Genomic DNA, 20,347 nt, shown 5'->3' on the forward strand with positions numbered 1-20,347 from the left:
TGTATTTATCCATGTGCAACAAGAAGTGTCAATAACTGCACAGGCTACCCCCGTTTAGCTGGTAGAGAGCAATTCTATTATCTAGCATTGCATGTCTATGTTAAATTAAAACAGGGAGTGAGAATAGGCAAGTATAGAATTGGAAGCCTAAAAAAAGCTCCATACATTTGAGGAAAAAGTTGTGTTACAGTTGCGGCTAATGTCAGCCTTTGGGTGGACTAAAGGATGTCTTATTATGTAAAAATGTGTGGGCTGCATGTGGTGGCTCACGCCAGTAATCCCAGCACTTTGGGAGGCTGAGGCATGTGGATCACCTGAGGTCGGGAGTTCGAGACCAGCCTGATCAACATGGAGAAACCCTGTCTCTACTGAAAATACAAAATTAGCTGGGCATGGTGTTGCATGCCTGTAATCCCAGCTACTTGGGAGGCTGAAGCAGGAGAATCACTTGAACCCAGGGGTTGGAGGCTGTAGTGAGCGAAGATTGTGCCATTGCACTCCAGCATGGGCAACAAGAGTGAAACTCCATCTTAGAAAAAAAAAAAAGAAGTGTGGTTGACATGATATACCTGACTGTGTTAAGTTACTCTCAGAAGCTACTTCTTGTGAAATCCTAAGTACAGCATTATTCTGGGAAGCAAAGGAGACAGGCATAAGCAAGGACAAATTAAGAGAGATAACAGTGTCATCATGATTGATAGTCTTGTTCTGACATCTTGAGAAAAGCTGTCCGTGGTGTAAAGTCATCAACTTGTCGTGGTTTGCAGTTTGAGTGTCTCTAAGTTATGGTGTTGAAAATTTGGTCAGCTCTTAGTGGCCCACACTTCAGACACGAGGGTTTTCCCATGAAATTTACATTGAGTTGTCCACCTCCAGCTTATATGGCTTCAGGAACAGAGCCGCTCTTGTTCTTAATGATTTCATTGGAGAAAATTGAATTGGAAGAACTAAAAGAATTCAGGGTCCAGTCTACCAGTGGATTATAAATACACAAAGATAATGAACAGTGGTTCAATCTGGTAACAGGTGTACTATGGTTTTTCTTTTCAACTAGTTTTTCTGTCTATAGGAGTCTCTATTTTTACCAAAGATAATTCCAGTAGGATGAATTTGTTTGCAAAATAGACTGAGTCTCACCGAACTTGCCCAGATTTTTTACCTAAGTGTGGCAAGAGTAGCCATGGACCATAGAGGCTCCTCTTAAACTTCGCTTTGCTAGAAGTTTTTAATAAGAATCTCAGATTAAACTTCCAAAAACCTCTTGAGACTAGGAAGCCAAACCAAGGCCAACTTCAAACATTGCCTGCATTCCCTATGGGTTTATTCTATGTATATTCTCATATATAACATCCCAGTCAAAGCCTTGGTAATATAACCAATGTTTTCAAATGTGTCCTGTTATAAAGAGAGCAGATTCTTACTGAACTTGTGCAAATAACTTTATTACCATAAACATATGAATACTCATGAATAGTTTCCTAATTCTGGGCCACTCAGGTAGAGAGCAAAAGCAAATGTTTCAATTTTTGTTTACAAAAGTATACTTTACCAGTTGCTCAAGAAAAAAGTTCATAAATCTGGAGAATAAAACATTCAAAGAATCAGCATATTTTCAAATAAAAAATATGAAAACATTATCGTTTTGATTATTTAGTCCAATAACATTGAGTTTTTTTCTTCTTTGTCTTGAATTTCATGAAGGTATCAGCCTGTTCCTTCTCTCAGTGTCTCTGTTGTGGCAGTCATGAATGAGACTCTGTCAGATCTCCATGGCAGGGACCTGATTGACAGAAGGCTCAGGTCAGTGCATTTCAAATTCACTACCTCCTTTACACAGAAAGCTTCTTTCCCACAGGCTCCCAGCAAGGGTGTGAAAGCAAGCGTAGTTCTCTGAGGCTGTCTTTAACTCTAATGGGTGACTGGCTGGAGGATTCCCCGTCAGCCTTGTAAAAACTCTTAGAACTGCATTGGTAACTAAAACTTCTTTCTCTTTCTTTTTCACAGGAATCAGCTCTGCATAGTGGTCTGTGGGTTCTCCCATACTACCTTCATGCCTGCCCCACATTCCCTCACAGGTGTCTTCCCTGATAAATTATCTTTTATGTCTAATCCCATCTTGGATGCATCTCATTTGGTAAAGCTAACATACCACGCTTGATTCTTTGCACCTAACTTTTTTTCTTTCTCTCCCACAAGTAGTCAGTAACCATATCCTAGTGTTTTATGTGTTACCTCTTTTTCCATGTATATGGAAAAAGGTAGGTACTGTTGAGGGGCACTTCGTATGTGCCAGGCCCTGTGCTAAATACTTTACCTGTATCTCATTTAATCCATACAATACCCCTGTCAGGTAGACATAATTTCCATTTTGCCGATGAAAAGACAGAAGCTTAGCGTGGTGTAAAACCTTTCCTGGTGTCATATGGCTAGTGACAGGTGGATCTGAGATTTGATTCTAGGACTATTTGACCTCAAGGCTCATGATGATGGTAGTAATATAGCAGCTGACATTGGTTCCTCTGTGTGTGGCATCTTGTTTCATTGACTGCATTAAACCTTTAAAAGAATGGTACGAAGAAACCACTCTCATTGCAATTTTCAGGTGAGGACTCAGAGGTTCAGAGAAGTTGAGTCTTGTGCAAGAAATTTATAACCGTAAACTCTTACATTAAAAAAGAAGAAAGATCTCAGGTCAACAACCTATTTTAATACTTCAGGATATGAAAGAAGAACAAACTAAACCCAAGCACAGTGAATGAGGGAAATAATAGGGATTAGAGTGGATATAAATAAAATGGAGAATGGAAAATGTATAGAGGAAATTAATGAAACTGAAAGTTGATTCTTCAAAATAAAATCAACAAAATTGACAACCATTAACTAGATTGACTAAGAAAAAAAGAGAAAAGTTTCAAATTACTAAAATCAGAAATGAAAATGGACTCTGAGCATGGTGGGTCATGTTTTCATCCTAGCGCTTTGGGAGGTCACAGCAGAAGGATTTCTTGAGACCAGGTGTTTTGACCAGCATAGGTAACCTGGAGAGATGCTGTCTCTACAAAAAAATAAAAAAACCAATTAGCTGGGCATGTTGACATGCACCTGTAGTCCTAGCATCTTGGGAGACTGAAGAAGGAGAATTGCTTGAGCCCAGGAGGGTGAGGCTGCAGTGAGCCATAATCACACCACTGTATTCCATCCTGGGCTGGCCTACTGAGAGCCTGTCTCTCTCTCTTCAAAAAAAAAAAAAAAAAAAAAAAAAAAAGAAAGAAAAACGAAGCGATTACTACCAATTCTAATAAAATAATGATTATGAAAGCACTATAAATTATTCTATGCCAATAAATTGGATAACCTAGATGAAATAGACAAACTCCTAGAAACATACAAAAATATGAATAGATCTATAATCAGTAATAAGATTGAATCAATAAAAGCATTTGATGAAATTCAGTATTTTTTCATAATAAAAACATTCTAAGAATGGAAGGAAACCACCTCAACATAAAGGCAATATGTAAAAAACCCAATGCTAACATCATACTCAATGGAGAAAGACTGAAAGCTTTCCCGGTATGAGCAGGAACAAGACAAGGATACCTGCTTTTGACACTTTTGTTCAACATAGTATTGAAAAGTTTAGTCAGAAAAATTCGGCAAGAATTTAAAAAAAAGACATTCAAATTGGAAGGAAGGAGTAAAATTATTTCTGTTTATAGATAACTTGAACTTATATGTAGAAAATCCTAAAGAAGGAACAAACCTATTAGAACTAATAAATAAATTCAGTAATGTTGCACAATACAAATTCAAACATCAGTTGTATTTCAATACACTAACCATGAACAATCTGAAGAGAAAAAAAACTTCAATTTATATTAACATCAAAAAGAATAAAATATTTAGGGATAAGTTTAACCAAAGAGGTCAAATGATTATACCTGAAATCTACAAAATATTGCTGAAAGAAATGATAAATGATATCAATCAATTGAAAGACATTTTGTCTTCATGAATTGGAAGACTCAATATTGTTAGGAGGACAGTGCTACCCAGAGTGAGCTGAAGATTCATTACAATTCCTATCAGAATCTCAGTGACATTTTTGCACAAAAAGAAAAATCTGTCCTGAAATTGATATTGCATCTGATGACTCTAAGTAGACACACAGCTTTGAAGAGGAAGAATGAAGTTGGAGGACTCACACTTCCTGATTTCAGCATTTACTACAAAGCCCCAGTAATGAATACAGTGTGGTACTGGCATAAAGGAGGACATAGAAATTAATGAAATATAATAGCTCAGAAAGAAATGCTTGCATATATGGCCAAATGATTTTCATCGAGTGTGGCAAGATCGTTCAATGGGGAAGGGACAGTGTTCTCACCAAATGATATTGGGAAAGCTGGATATCCAAGGGCAAGAAGAGTGGAACCTTTACCTAACACCATGTACAAAAATTAACCCACAATAGATCAAAGATCTAAATGTAACAGCAAAAACTATACAACTCTTAGAAGAAAAGCTTCATGATACTGGATTTCACAATGATTTCTTGGTTGTAAAAACAAAAGCATAGGCAACAAATAAAATGGATAAATCAGACTTCATAAAAATCAAAACCTTTTATATATCGAAGAACATTATCAAGAAAGTAAAAAGGCAACCCATGAAATGATAAAAATATCTGCAAATTATATGTGTGATAAGAAATTAATTTCCAGAATACATGAAAAGCTACAAGTCAACAACAGCAAACATCCAAAAACCCAATTAAAAAATGAACAAAGGATTAAAATAGAGTTTTCTCCAAGCAAGATATACAAACATCCAATAAGCCCATGCAAAGTTCCTCAGCATCACGAATACTTAGAGATATGCAAATCAAAACCACAATGTTACACTACCTCACACACTTTAGGATGGCTTTGATAAACAACAACAATGACAGCAACAGAAAACAACAGGTATTTTCAAGTAGATGGAAAAATTGGAGCTCTAGTGCATTGCTGATGGGAATGGGAAATGTTATAGCCACTGTTAAAAGTGGTGTGGCTGTTTCTCAAAAGGTTAAACAATAAATTATCATTTGATCCAGCAATTCCACTTCTGGACATACTCCCTATAGAATTGAAAGAAATTTGAACAAACATTTGTGCACTGATGTTCAGAGAAGCATTACTCACACTAGCCAAAATATGGAAACAACTGAAAAGTCCATTGAAATATAAGTGGGTAGGCAAATGAGGTGTATCTATACATTGAAATGTTATTCAACATTAACAAGGAATAAAATTCCAATACATCGTGCAAAATGGATGAACCTTGAATATATTATGCTAACTGAAACAAGCCAGACACAAAAGGATAATTATTATGTAATTCCATTTATAAAAGATAGTTAGAATAGCCAGTTACATAGAGACAGAAAGTAGAATGGTGGGTGCTAAGGGTTAGGGGGAGAAGGAGTGAGAGTTACTGTTTATTGGGTACAGAGGTTTAATATGGTAAGAGGAAAAAGTTCTGGAAATGGATAGTGTGATGGTTACACAACACTAAATTGCACACTCAGAAATAGTTAATGGGTAAGTCTTATATTAGATATATATAAAGTGTCTGGTAGTCTTACCCTCTCTATAATTACACACTTTTTGGCACTGCCCCTTTCCTGCCATGCAGAGCCCCAGGGGTGAATCTCCCTATTTCTCCAGCTCTGCATAAGTCACTGTCCTCCGTGCTGTGTCCCACGTGCTGTGCCCAAAGCCTCATACAGCCGGTGACTTCAGAACCAGGACGCAGCTCAGGAGTCTGCCCTGAGGCTCCCTCTCTTCTTATTTCCCTGCAGCCTGGCCCGGGGGAGGCTTGGCTTCAACTGGCAGCTCGATTTAGCCAAATTCAGGGTAGGCCACCAGGGCCCTTTCTCCACACATGCTGGTCCCACCCCAGGTGGAGTCAGGCAGGGCCAGTCACCAGAGAAGCCCGGAGCAGAGCAGGAAGCAGAGTCTGAGCTGCTCCTCCCTCACCCAAGGGGCTTCCTCCTCTCATTTGGGGGAAAAGTGTGAGCTTGTTTCAAAGCCTCAGATGTTCCTTGTAGCTCATGGAATAGGTACCAGAAAACAAAGATGTGGCAGAAGGGGATGTGTTGGTGAGAGCGAGAAGCAACTCGATCTTGAGGATTCTCCTTCTTGTCCCTCTGTGAAGCCTCTTCTACCACATAGTGCTCAGGGCTGATAAAGTCCCCTCCCTACCTTTCTCAGGCCAGACACAAGGTCAGCCACGAGAAAACAGAAAAACAAGGAGAAGAGAGTCTGTAGAGACAAATTGGGAGGGTACAGGAGGAGAATTTGGGATTTGCTTCTGTCCATGGGACACAGTCTGGGAATAAAAATGTTTTCCTGGCTCTTGTCTGAAAGCCAGATAGATTCCACCTAAAACCCTATTGCCAAGGATGCTGGCATGCACTTACCAGAGACTTTGACTGTCATGGATTTGGACATTTCCTTGCCAGTGGCTGAGTTACGAACAGAGCAAGTATAGAGCCCGCTATGCTTTGTAGTAATTTCAGGGATAAAGAGATTTTGTCCTGATAGCTGAAACTTCCCATTAATTGTCCAAGAATACTCTGTCGGTGGATTAGAGTCCGCGAAGCAGGACAAGTAGAGGTTTTCTCCTGAACGGTAATAGGTGAATGAAGGGTAAATTCTGGGGAGGTCTGGACCATCTGGAGCAAAGAGAATGAAGCCACAGGTGATATCATCCAAGGGAAGGGGATGTTTCTGGTCTCTTAAAGGGACACAGTGACCCTCTGAGCCAAGAAACAACCTCAAGTCCCAGCCAAACCCCCTCTATGTTCACTGAGCCGAAACCTGAGGTATTCACCCGTTTCTCCCATCACAAGCTGTGGGCCCCAAGTCTCCCATGACAAGAGCATCCCCTCCGCTTATATTCTTGGTTAAGGCTGTGCCTACCCAGGTTTTCCCAGGGCAGGGAGTCGAGGCCAGCTCGGATGTCCAGAAGTAAATGTGTCTATACTTGGACCGGAGAGAGACTGAGAGGCCTGGCCTCTGGTCGTTTGGATTTAAGCTGGTGGCCTGGCCCACAGAGGAACAAAAGATACTCACAGAGGACATTCAGGGTGACTGGGTTACTGCGGAGGCCACCATATCGGTCCCGTATTTCACAATGATAGGGTCCTGTTTCATTTCTCGTGACACCGGGTAGAATGAGGATCCTGTTTTCAATGGGTCGCTTTACCCTGGGACTGACCGGGAGGCTCTGACCATTTAGCCACCAAATGTAGGTGTAGTTCTTACTCTTAGGTTCACAGGTGAAGGTTAAGACATCCTTATTCTCCCTGGGATTTAAGTTGTTGATGGTGATGTAAGGCATGGGCAGCTTCGCTGTGTGGATAACAGAGAGAAGATTGTCCTTTGTGGTACCTTTGATTCCTCCAGAGGTATCCTTCAATCAGAGATGACATCTCCCACCTCTCAGCCCACCTGAGTCCTTGAAAGCCAATAGCTGGTACATGTGTCACAAGACAGATGCATGATGATCTAAGGGCTCAAAGACTGTGATGTCGCCTGCTCTGTCTTAGGGAAGCACAGACTTTCTCAACTGTCAATTGAGCAGCAGTGTTGGGTCATGGACAGACATATCAGTGGGATTCACAGCCCCTGGTACCCCTCCCAGTCCCTACCTAATCAGTTGACTGGCTGGCTCACCTTGGGTTCCTTACCTGGAATGTGCAACTGCTGGGCCCCTTCCAAATTCCATCCTACTTTGCCCCCCTACATGTGATGTCTCTGCAGCTTCCATTTCCAAGGACATTCTAAAGATGAGTAATAATGGGACTTCCTATCGTCCTGAAACCCTTAAGATACTGAGCAGCCTGGCCTGGGACTGGATGTTTCAGCAGAAATAACACAGGGGAGACCAGAGTCAAGCCTGGAGGACAGTTCAGTCATCAGGCAGTGGAGACACAAGGTGGGGCAGTTTTTTGCAGGTGTTTCATGATGACTTACTTGAACCAGTGACCTGTAAAGATAGAGCAGAGTGCAAGGAATGATCTAGAAAGAGTGAAGGGGACAGGCAAGAGCTGGTGGCTTCGGAACAGAACCATGTTCCCTGTCCTGGGTTCTTTAAGTTTCCTCTCCTTCTGCAGAGGGCAGGTGAGGACCATGTGGATCTTTCCAGAAATACATGTGGACATTTGCAAATGCAGAACTTACTTGTGGAAAGGGTGGGAATGAACTGCTGGATATCTGGTCCTCATGGACCATGTGTGTTTGTTGGATATGAGACAAATTTGGAGAGAAGTTTTGCAAGTATTTTCTTTCATTTGACATTCTACTCTCTGATTCCATGGGTTCAACTACTCTAGGGACCTCATGTAAGTGGATTCCAGAGTGAATGTGAGAAGAGACTGCTGGTTGCCAGGAGCTGGGAGGGGGGAGAATCAGAAGTTGTTCATGGGTGTGCAGTTTCAGTTACGCAAGGTGGGAGGTTCTAGAGATCTGCTGTAGAGCTTGATGCCTATAGTTCACACACATTGAGTATTTCTTATGCATAAGCCTTAGGACAAAAAGTGTTTAGGATTTCTGACATTTTTTGATTCTGAAATATTTGTCATATACTTCCTGGTTTAGCATCCCAAATCTGAAAGATTCAAAATCTAAAATGCTTCAGTTAGCATTTCTTTTCAGCATCAGATTAGTAGGCAAAAGTGGGAGGTGATAAGCCAAATATATTCTTGTCCTTTTTTTTTCTCACCATGTTTCTAGCTTGGTGATTAGTTTTTGGTAATTCCATACTGGCCATGCTGCACTGGTATATTTTTGAAGGCTTTGGGATGTGAGAAAGGCTGATTGCTAATTTCTATGTCATCAGAACTTTCCACCTTTTCTGGTTGCATCTTTTTCTCAGTGTTTGTGTTGTGGCAGTCGTTAATAAGAGCCTGTGAGGTCAGATTTAGGACAGAGTTTTCTAAATTCTGCCAAAAATGTTACTGGGATTCTGTTAGGGGTTGCATTGAATCTGCAACTCAATTGGGTAGTATTGTCTTTCTAACAATATTGATTCTTCCAATGCATGAAAATGAAATGTCTTTCCATATATTGATATCGTCTTTAATTTCTTTCAGCAATATTTTATAGTTTTCAGGGTGTAATCATTTGACCTTTTTGGTTAAACTTATTCCAAAATATTTTATTCCTTTTGATGTTAACGTGAATTGAAATTCCATCCTTAACTTCCTTTCAGATTGTTCATTGTTAGTGTATTGTCTAAAGAATGATCTAGAAAGAGTGAAGGGGACAGGCAAAAGCTGGTGGTTTTGGAGCAGAAACATATTCCCTGTCCTGGGTTTTTGATTTTCCCTGTCCCTTTGCAGAGGGCAGGTGGCTGTTCCCTGACAGCTAGATAGACTTCACTGGAAAACATATTGCCAGTGCTCCAGAGATCCACTTACTAGGAAGTATAATCTTCTTGATTATGAGATTTGTTCCACCAGTGGCTGAGTTATGGATGAAACAGACATAGACCCCTCTATATGTTTTAGTGATTTGGGGGATAAAGAACACTTGTGCTGATTGTTGGAACTTCCCATCAATCAGCCAAGAATGCTCTGCCAGCGGATGAGAGTCTGTGAGGCAGGAGAGCTTGGGGACTTCCCTTGTATGGTAATAGGTGTGTGAGGAAGAAATGGTGGGGGCATCCAGGCCATGTGGAGCAAAGAGAATAAAGTCACAGGGGATATTGTCAGAGGGAAGGGACAATCCCGGTCTGTGGAAGGGCCACAGTCACAGTGACCCTGTGAGCCAAGTCGCAACACTGAAGTCCCAGCCAAATCCCCACTGTGTTCACTGATTTGGAGCTTGAGACATTCAACTGTTTCTCCCATCAAAAGCTGTGGCCCCTGAGTCTCCCATGACAGAAGTAGCCTCTTTTCTCCTATTGTTGATGAAGCCTAGGCCTACTCTAGCTTGCCTGGGGCAGAAAGTCATGGCCAGCTTTGATGTCCCGGGTAAAGGTCTCTGTACTTGGACCTGAGAGGGACTGAGAGGCCTGGCCTCTGGCCGTGTGTATTTGGGATGCCAGCCTGTCTCACAGTGGAACAGAAGATACTCACGGAGGAGATTCAGGGTGACTGGGTCACTGCGGCTGGCACTCACTGGGTTCCGTATTTCACATTCATAGGGTCCTGCAATATACTTTGTGACACCAAATATAAAGAGGCTCCTGTTGGTTTTGGAGAGCTGCAACCTGTGAGTCATAGGGAGGCTCTGACCATTCATCCACCACCAGTAGCTTGCATCCGGAGTCTCAGGATCACAGGTTAAGCGCACAGCCTCCATGGCCTCCCTGGGGTTTAAGTTGCTGCTGGAAATGGAGGGTTTGGGAGTCTCCCCTGTGCAGAAAACAGAGAGAAGATTGCCCTGTGTGGCACCTTTGATTCCTCCAAAGGCATTTTTCAATCAGAATTTGCATTTGCCACCTCTCAGCCCACCCAAGTGCTTAAAAGCCCATGGCAGGTGTGTGTGTTACAAGACAGATGCATGGCAATCTGAGGGCTCATAGAGTGTGAGGCTGCCTGCTTTATGTGGTAGAATCACAGACTTTCTGAAGTGTGAATTGAGCAGCAGCATTGGGTGATGGAAAGACGCAGGACCAGCAGTCACAGCCCCTGGTGCCTCTCTGAGTACCTCCATCTCCAACTGCCTGCCTGGCCCACCTTGCGGTCCTCACTTTGAGCATGCAGTGCTGGAATCTTCTTAGTTTCAGTCTTACTTTTCCCCCTGAGGTATGTTTTCTCTGCAGCTTCCCTTTCCAAGGACATCCTAGAGATGGATGATGGAACTTCCCCTTGTCCTTAAACCCCTTGGGTACTGGAAAGCCTGGCCTGGGACTGGGTATTCAGCAGAAATAACACAGGGGAGACCAGATTCAAGCCTGGACGTCAGTTCAGTCATCAGGCAATGGAGCCACAAGGTGGGGCATTCTGCAGTTTTCCCAGGTGTCTCAGAGTGACTGATTTGAGCCAGTGACTCTAATGATAGAGCAGAGTCCAAGGAATGACCTACAAAGAGTGAAGGGGACAGGGAAGAGCTGATAGCTTTCGACTAATGCCATGTTCCCTGTTCTGGGTCCATGGTGCTCCCTTCCCCCTGTAGAGGGCAGGTGAGGACCATGTGGATTTTTCTAGAAATACATGTGGATGTTTGCAAATGCAGAACTGACTGATGGAAGGGGCAAACATGAACTGATGATGGAAGTCTGTCCCTCATGGACCATATGTGTTTGGTGGATATTAGACCAATATTTGGGAAGAAGTCTTGCAGATATTTTCTCTCATTAGACATTCTACTCTCTGATCCTGAGTTTGAGTACTCTATGTACCTCATATCAGTGAATTCCAGGGTAAATCAGATAGTAGAATAGTAGTTTGCAGGAGCTGGGATCAGGGGAATAGGGTGTTGTTCCATGGGTGTGCGGTTTCAGTTATGTAGGATGAGGAGGTTCTAGAGATCTCCTGTACAGCCTCATGCCTATAGTTCATACAGATAAAGTGTTCCTTATGCAGAAAGCCTAAAACAGAGTGTTTTGGATTTCTATTTTTTTTTATTTTGGAATATTTGCAGTATATGTACTGGTTTAGCATCCCAAATCTGAAAAATTTAAATTCCAAAATGCAACAGTGAGCACTTCTTTTTATCATCACATCAGTGGTCAGAAGTGTTGAGTCTTGGAGCGTTTCAGATTTTGGATTTCTGGATTTGGGATGCTCAATTTGTAATACTGTAATTTTCCCATAAAAATTGTCAGGAGTTTAGACCTCATGTTATGTTCTGACTCTAGAAACAACAACAGCAAAAAAAATTGGAGGACACATTAAAATGTTTTCTTAAGTGGAAATTTTTTCTGATGGCCCAAACATCTAAGATCAATTGCTGGTAGTAGTATTTCTCTTGAGACCAAAATAAGGATCAGGTGTGCCATGAATTCCAGCAGGATCACATTATGCTCAAAGAAGGATGCAAAGGTGATTTGAGATTAGCAACTCCTTAAGCAAAGAGAGTCCCGTTAATAGGACCGAACTGGTTAGTGTGTCAATTACATAAAGGGAGGAATGATGCCAAATTAAAAGAAGTGATGTTTGTTATGTTAGTAAATATAGAAAGAACTCCCTGCTTCTAATTTCTGTGCAGAGTTAGGAAAAATGGGGCGGACCCCAAAATAGGTATGTGAAATTCTTTCTTCATTTTCTCTTATGTTCAGGAAATACCACAAAAATTTACATTTGTATGTATTAGGAAGAGTCTAAGTGAGATGCCAGTGGCTCGTGTGACTCCCCACCCGAAAAACTCCAAGTTATGAAAATGGCATCATCATGAGGAAACAGTTGTATGAGGCACAGGCAGTTAAACCATCAGATAGCACCCACCTGGCCACCTCCATCTGGTCCCCAAAATCACCAGTATTCCCATTAAGTGTATGTTACAGCCTTTGTAGTTGTCCCACAGCTACAAAATTTAAAAATTGCTATTGTCAAAACAAAATATTAAATATGAAGTTGAATATGTTGTTCCACACTTTTTTTTTCCCACTCTTTTTGAACTTTCCTGTTCCAGTTTTGGAAGTTTCTATTGACACATCCTCAAGCTAGGGATTCTTTCCTCAGCTGTGTGCAGTCTACCAGTAAGCATCAAAAGCATTCTTCATTTCTCTAACAGCATTTTTTTTTTTTTTTCTGAGAGAGAGTCTTGCTCTGCCACCCAGGCTGGAGTGCAGTGGCATGATCTCAGCTCACTGCAAGCTCCGCCTCCCGGGTGCACGCCATTCTCCTGCCTAGGCCTCCCAAGTATCTGGGACTACAGGTGCTTGCCACAATGCGCAGCTAATTTTTTGTATTTTTAGTAGAGATGGGGTTTCAACATGTTAGCCAGGATTGTCTCCATCTCCTGACCTTGTGCCTGCCTCGGCCTCCCAAAGTGCTGGGATTATAGGCGTGAGCCACTGTGCCCAGCCATCTCTTAGGGATTTTAACGAGTTGTTGACTTTTGAGTTTGTTTAGCTTTTTACTTAGTGTTAGATCGGAGTGACAAATTCCAAGCTTGTTATATGCCTGACAGGAAGCCAGAAGTCTCTGTGATGTGAACGGAGAATGTGAGCTCCATAGCAGGTTGAGGATGGAGTCACGAGTGAAACGGGTGAGATGAGCCCATGGACTTTAGGGACTGCAGGCCTGTCCAGCCTCTGACACCCTGGTGAGTCAATGTAAAGATTACAACAGTGACAGCAAACTAGCATGGCTGAGTCCATTTGGCATCTAGTCTCAGGCTGGCTGTTCTCACTCATTCCTGGGCATAGGCCAGGCTAACCTTGGGAGAAATTTAGTTTATAGTTTAACTTTGAAGCAAGAATGATAATAGTTCCTCCATAAAACTAACACCCTTAATTTGCCCAGGGACTGCCTTTGTCAAATTAGTGAAAGACCATGAGATTAAGATTATAGGAAGGAACTGAATTCTGCTAAAATGTTGGCACAGTTTCTATAATCCCTGACTGTTCCAATATCATTTGGCCAGAATTTACAAAATTTGTAACTAATTGCTCCTATAGATAGCATCATTATTGTAGAATGTTAGATCCGTCTTTTGAGATGTTTCTCATTCTTTTGCATTCTGGCAACTGGCTGACCTCATCCCTACCTATGACTAATGGCTCAGCCAGTCATGTGGCCCCTACCTAGAGGTGGATTCAAGCACAAACAGATCATTTCCCTCTGCCCGCATGATTCCATTACCAAACAATCAGTAGTACTTATTTTTTAGTCATGTGCCCCTGAAACTATCCTTGAAAATCTCTAACCCCTGATCCACTGGGGAGGCTGATTTGAGTAATAAGAAACCTCTGTCCTCCTGTTTGGCAGACTTGGATTCATTAAAATATTTCTTTACTACAAACCGCCATTTCGATAATTTTTTTTTTTTTTGTGCAGGAGGCTAGAAGAAATTGTCTGGCAATGACAAAAGTGGATGGAGGAACTGCCTATCCCTGTCCCATGGTCTTGTCCACAGGTCAGCCTCACAAACGGAAAGAGCCCTGGATGGGAATACAGTGGAAGATTTCTCTTAGTGACCTGGGGACATTGGCTCGAGGTGAAGCCTGGTAGAAGTGGCAAATCCAGATGATTTCTGTGCCTTTCCTATTTCCTGGGAGGTGGGCCAGGCCACAGTGTTAGCGGGAAGGGAATGGAACAGCCAGCCTAGTTAGAGGGAGTGTCTGGGGAAGGCCTAGGGGTGGAGGAAGAAGCTGTGCAGGACAGGGCTTGCCAGTCAGAATGAAGTGGGATGAAGATGAGGGACACAGAGAAGCAGAGAGAGGCAGAGACACCATGGCAGTGAGCAGTGAGGGAGACACTGACTTCAGAGACCCCAGGGACCAGGTGCCCCCAGTTCCACAGTCCAGGACCAAGGAGCCCTGAGAACCCTCCCATGGCCAAAGGGCTTCAGAATTACATGAGGTGGGATTGCTTTAGGGGCAAGAGGTAGTGGGGGGATGAAACATGGGTGTCAGCCTCTGAAGGACAAGGGACAGGTGTGGCTAGAATCTCCTAGGATTCTGCATCCAAGATCCAGTCTCTAAAGAGGTTTTGGATCATTCATTTCTTCATTTGATTTCTTAATTTGTTATGTGAGAGGTCCTGAGTGTGTGTCTCTTGCTGGGCCTGTGCTGGTGCAGGGTGTGAGTGGGGAAAGAAAACAATGTCCTCTCCTTGATCCTCTCATGAGAGTGACATGGGCACTTTGGGAAACACAGGATTTCAGGTTCAGTGATGGAGGTTAAGATCTGAGTTGGAGGCCTGGACTTTTTTTTGCATTGACACTGACGGTTGAGGGAGGTGATTTAGTTCTGGAGTAAAGACTAATCAGCTGACCATTTGCTCTCACTCCTCTGAGGTTTGGATGCCTAAGAAGAGAGGATTTGAGCTAATAAATGACTATGGGGTCCTTGGCACCTGGTAAGCCCTCACTTCTGGTGGAGGAGAGGATGTTCCTGTGGCTGCAGACAGACCTCATGTGACCCTGGTCTCCCCTTTGTGTTGGTGTGACTCTGGTTCAGTGACTGCGCCTCCCTCTGCCTCAGTTTTCTCTCAATCCAATAAGCTAAATGGCAAATGGACTGTGGCTTTTCATGCTATCTGTGAATAAATGTTAAATTATTCACAGTCACCTGACCTAATGCTTGGCACAGTGGAGGTGTTCACACAAACAGCATTTATTATTAATTTGCTTCCATGAGAAAGCACCTTTAGTTCAGATCCCTGTGGACAAGCTGCTGCCAGGTACATCTTCTCTCTTCTGTTTCTGCTTCTGGGGACATTAGATTTTCTATGGACTGTCCTAAGCCTACCAAGACAGTTGGCTGATGGCCTACAAAGCTTGTATTTCTGTCCTCTCCACTCTGAGGGTCAGGTGAAGAAAGCTCTGTCCTTGCCCAGATGAGGCTCTGAGGGCTGAGCCCTGGCTGGTGAGTAGCTCCAGGAGACACAGTCTTCAGACAGCTGGTAAATCCTTGGTCCCAGTAAGCCCTGCCCAAGAAGCCACAACCCAGCCCTGGCACAGGCTCCTCAGCTTTATCTGGAGCAAGGATTTAGGAACAGCGGTCTGGGATTGAGGCTTCTAGAGCTGAGCTTCTCTGAGAGTATCTCATGCGGCACCTCAGGCGAAGCCCTACTCAGTTCTCCAGCGTCTTTCTCAGGGTCAAATTTATGAAGAGGGCATGAGGTGCTTGGCTGAGACTGATCTCCTCCTGCTGATTCCCCCCATCAGACTGTCCTTCCTCTGCAGCAAGTGTCTGCATGGTCTGGATGCCGGAAAGGAATTCTGATCTGTTGAAATTTGTCTCCTCTGTGTGTGTCATGCACTAAATGCCCAAACTGCGGCATGGGACATACTGCAGAGAGTGACGCAGGCAGAGTCCAGGCCTGAAAACCCTGTGTGTGTGAAGTAGAAATGACCCCTGCCCCCCAACACCTAGGGATCATGTGGAATCACTCACGGTATAAGTTGACGCTGAAATGTCCAGTTTCTCCTCTTGTCCCATCACCTCGCTTTATGATGTGTAAGGTGTAGGATCCTGCATCTTCCTGGGTGACATTCTGGATCAACAGGGATGCATTGGAATATACTGTTTCTCGTCCACTGTATGCAGGCCCATATATAATTCTTTCACCATCTACTACATATGATGTAATGTAATGGTAGAGGTCCGTCATTTGCCCTTTGTACCAGATGTAGCCAGCAAGATTCTGGGGCAAATTGTGGACAAGTAGAAGAACATCCTTCACCTCGAAAACTTTGGGTGGCTGGGCTTCAATCGTGACTTGGGCAGTGGTAGGCAGGTTCCAGAAGTTTAAAAGTGATGCTAGGAGGTGGAGAGAGCATCAGTCAATATTGAGACCTATGTATTGTGGTGAAAAGATGGGGCCCTGGGTCCTGAGAAGGTCTCTTCAATCCTCAGCTTTGAGGAGACACATGCAAACACACACACATACAAAAGGGGTATGTGTGTATGTGTGTGTGTCCTGCTGTCCTACTAGGTCAAGGTCAGCAACATGACCCACAATCCTTCAACACTTCTGACCTTGGCATTTTTCTGTTTGGAATCCTCTTCCCCAGGGGTCTTCACGGCCCCCTCCACACTGCCCTCAGGTCCTGCTCACATCAGGGCATCCTTAGACTTCTTTTCTGACACCTCCTTCAGAGACCCTGGGTCTTCCCTTTCTGACCTTTCCCTGCTCTGTTCCCTCCAGGGTTCTTGTCAACACCTGACCTCACATTCTAGATCTCTTTGCATGTCTGTCTTCCTCCCCATGACCGCGTGAGCTCCGTGAGGACAGGGACTTTTGTGATCTTGTTTGCACCCCAGTGCCTGGAAGAGGCTGCAGACTCCTGTGGATGTCAGAGTTCTCAGGGCCGTCCACACCCTAGGTGTTTTTTTTTCCCCCCAATTGTTGAGGTTTTTTGCTGAGGACAGTGTTTCATGCCCTGCTTATATTTTTATTTGAAGTGTCATCTGATATAGTTATTATTATCATTTTTCAAAATGTGGTGTCCCGTGATGATTAATCAGGAAAACAGAACACTTCAGATTTTCCTACCTCTTACCAATTCCGGTTCAACGTGACTTTCCTATTTTTACTCCTGTCCCTCTCTGGTGTATTTTCCCCTATCCAGGCTCCAACAGAGCCTTGTTTCCTTTTTTTCTTCTTTCTTTTTGAGACAGGGGCTCGTACTGTCGCCCAAGCTGGTGTGCAGTGGTGCCATCTCGGCTAGCTGCAACTTCTGCCTCCCAGGTTCACGTGATTCTCCTGCCTCAGCCTCCCGAGTAGCTAGGATTACAGGAGCACACCACCATACCTGGTTAAATTTTTGTATTTTTAGTAGAGATTGGGCTTCACTGTGTTGGCCAGACTGATCTTGAACTCCTGATCTCGTGATCCACCCTCCTCAGCCTCCCAAAGCGCTGACTTCCTTTACTTTTTAGAACCCCATCATCTCCAGCAGTCCCCATCCAGTCACTCTGCTTCCTCCTCCTGTCCTCTCCAAGAAAGTTCTCTCCTCACCTGTGAGCAGAAGCCCCTTCCAGGTGATGCGCTGTGTGCAGGGAGGGGCTGAGAGGGGCCCCATGGTCTCTGCTGCCTGCGTGTTCTCCTCTGTGGAGATGAGCCTAGGATCCAGAAACATCCTGAGCACGGCTGTAAGTTGTGCTGTCCTTCCTCTTTCTGCGCTGAGCCTCTTCCCAGGGCAGGAGCACTTCTCAGGCTCATGGGCGGGGTCAGGCCCGGGACACCTCTCTGTCCCCTCCTCTCTCAGTCCTGCCTCCTTGTCCCTCCTTCTATTTTTCCTTTTGTCTGTGTTTCAGGTCCCTGGGAATTGTGGGGGCCTCTGCCTGTTTCAGCAGTGATTCTTTCACCAAACCTCAACACACATTTTGTGCAGACACACACACACACACACACACACAAGAAAGGCACACAGACCCACACAGTCACACACGTACCCTGCAGGTTGAGCAAGCACAGTCCTGGTCCTCAGCCTCCTGCTGTCCCCATGGCTCTGGGTCGGGGTGCAATTCATGCCCTTTGCCCTCTTTCATCCCCATCTGGCTCTCCCCTGTAGTGCAGGAGGCTGGAGCTGCACAAGGTCCATGTCACAGTGACGCCCCATTGTGCTGTGGGTGAGCTGTGTGTTGCCTGGTGAGAGGGACCCTTCCTTTCTCTAACCATGTCTAGCTTGGATGCAGCTTCCAAGGATGGACATTCAGGACCTGGGTGTCCCAGAGGAAACTGTCCTTCCTGGAGGTGTGCAGGGTGAATCTCTCATGTCTCTTGGGAGGAGAGGCCTGTGCTGGTTGCTCAGTGGGGTCTGTGAGTCCCTTAGTCAAAGGGAAAGTTCTCGGTCACTCTATGGCTCCCTGGGGTCTGGAGGCTGAGCTGGAGCTCAGGGTTTCTCATGTTCTTCCTGACCGTCTTTGGTGTCCTCTCTTCTCTGCCCAGCTGACTGTCCTGTGGTCACCACACCTTCCCCGTGGTGGTGCAGGAGGAAGTGGGGAGTTACCCAGGAACCCCGCGGGACATGGCTCGTTGAGACGCAGGAGGGGGAGCCTGGGACAGAGCAGGGGTTCAGAGCTGGAGAGATTCAACCCGACTTACTCCGTGGCCGTGATGGGCTCAGCCCTCCATGTGCTGACGTACCCAGGGGTCTGTCCTGAGGGTTTTGACGTGGCCAAGCTGCTCTCTGTGGAGGAGGAACAGGCAGTGGCCGGAGAGCCTGTCTGGAGGGACGTTGCTCACAGCTGAGAGGGCGTGTGGGGGTGAGTTGTGTTCTGGGAGCAAAGAGTAATAACATCCCCCTTCTCCCCACAAGCACACAGGAGAGGTCTGTCTTCCCAAGGGACTGCTGGGGGTAGGTGGCCACATCCCGGATGATGCCTGTGTGTGACCATCACACGCGCTCTGAGCCCCCCGGGGTGCAGCGGGCCGGCAGGTCACAGGGTGCCTGGCTGATTCCCGGGGAGGCTGTGGGCCCTCAAGCAGCCGCTGTTCTGTGTCAGCGCTAGGCTTGGCCTGGGATGCCCCAGAGAACAGGACAGATGGAGCAGGGGTGGGTATTTAGGGAGCAGTGACAGAAAGAGTTGATGAGGATGGAGGGAGGTCACGAGGGGAAAGCTCCCAGTGTGGCGTCGCGTGCACCAGCGCTGCCCTGGGAGATGCCTTTAGCTGGGCCCAGGGAAGGAGCAGGTGTGTGGGGCAGGAGCTACCTGCAGAGGGAGTGGTGTTGGGTTGGCGGCCGCCAGGTCAGGTAGGAGCTGACAGAGTCCGTGTGGGGAGCATGGAGGGCGCTGAGGACTTGGGCCGAAGTGACCCTGGTGAGGGTGGACCCTGCTGGGCTGTGGGTTCCGCTGAGGGAGGTTGGCATCCCCTGGGAAGGCTCCAGGCTGGAAGGGAGTCTGTCGCCCTCTGGTGGACAGGGAGGGAAGGGTGAACGGTGGCAATCCCAGGCCAGGCTGCATGTTTTATTCCACATGAATCTGCACACTTCACACGAGGTCACACATATGTTATGTTACAGCTCCATCACCTTCCAGCCCCGTGAGTCCCAGTCTCTGTGGCTCTACTTTTACTGTTCTCCCTCTTTCACAATCAGATGTCCCAAATGCAGATATTTGTCAGCTTCTGTGAAAGCTGGGGGCAGTGATGTCTGCGGCTTAGCAGTGCTCGTGGGCTTGCGAGCAGAAGAGCGAGAAGCAGGGTGGGAAGATCAATGTCAGGGGGGCAGGGAAAAGTCGTTTTCATTTTCTCACCCCCTGGGACCAGAACCCAGGATTCTGACTCCAGGGCACAGTACCACACCCTGCTGGTGTCCCTGGATGTCATGAATCTCATAGTGTCATGTTGCCTTGGCATTCATTTTTGAAGGTGTAAGTTTATTTGCATCAAAGCAAAGGCAGGGCTTGGTCACCATGGCAGTTTTCAATACTGTATCTGGTTCAAGTGGCTCCAGTTGGTGGCCAGAGATAAAATCTTCGAGGCATCTCTCCTGCTTGGTGTGCTGGGCTCCCCTCTCTCCTGCTGCTTTCCTTAAACTGATAATTCTGACATTCGCCCTCACATTTAAAGTGACCACCTCTCTGTCACAGCGTGAGCTCCTGGTCCCAGTGTTTGCTGCTTGCTTTCAACACATCCATTAAAGCTCCCTGCTGGAAACCTGTCAGATAACACCCTGGACTTAATAAAGCCATTGGCTTACCGGTCTCTTCTCTCTTCCTTGCCTGGGCTCAC

At 45.2% G+C, this 20,347-nt stretch overlaps 1 protein-coding gene and 1 pseudogene across 3 annotated transcripts; one reads left to right on the forward strand and one right to left on the reverse strand.

Annotated features, from left to right (window-relative positions):
* Window positions 1-20,347, forward strand: part of LOC129019891 (small ribosomal subunit protein eS10-like) — a 482,677-nt pseudogene that overhangs the window by 314,090 nt on the left and 148,240 nt on the right.
* Window positions 1,418-17,886, reverse strand: LOC129019871 (pregnancy-specific beta-1-glycoprotein 6). 3 transcript variants are annotated; one of them, XM_063658482.1, is made up of 6 exons: window positions 17,630-17,886; window positions 16,063-16,428; window positions 10,130-10,408; window positions 7,314-7,400; window positions 6,467-6,721; window positions 1,418-3,055 (listed from the first exon to the last, which is right to left on the reverse strand). In XM_063658482.1, exons 1-6 carry the CDS (start codon window positions 17,748-17,750, stop codon window positions 2,988-2,990), a joined length of 1,176 nt encoding a protein of 391 aa, XP_063514552.1. In that variant the 5' UTR covers window positions 17,751-17,886; the 3' UTR covers window positions 1,418-2,987. The 3 variants fall into 3 exon arrangements, with proteins under 3 accessions (XP_063514552.1, XP_054319333.2, XP_063514551.1); XM_054463358.2 differs by having other exon boundaries at window positions 1,418-1,780; window positions 7,122-7,400; XM_063658481.1 differs by having other exon boundaries at window positions 7,122-7,400.

The sequence above is a fragment of the Pongo pygmaeus genome, chromosome 20 (assembly GCF_028885625.2).
Source record: "Pongo pygmaeus isolate AG05252 chromosome 20, NHGRI_mPonPyg2-v2.0_pri, whole genome shotgun sequence".
In the NCBI taxonomy this organism is placed as follows: Eukaryota; Metazoa; Chordata; class Mammalia; order Primates; family Hominidae; genus Pongo; species Pongo pygmaeus.

Bases quoted from the DNA above. Each gene is read 5' to 3' on its own strand.
- LOC129019871 (XM_063658481.1), bottom strand. From the start codon at position 17,750: ATGTTTCTGGATCCTAGGCTCATCTCCACAGAGGAGAACACGCAGGCA. The intron at 16,429-17,629 runs GTGAGGAGAGAA...TCCACCTCCTAG, and splicing joins GAAGGGGCTTCTGCTCACAG to CATCACTTTTAAACTTCTGG. The intron at 3,056-6,466 runs GTAAGTGCATGC...ATTTTTTTGTAG, and splicing joins CATGACAGTCAAAGTCTCTG to AGACAGCATCTCTCCAGGTT.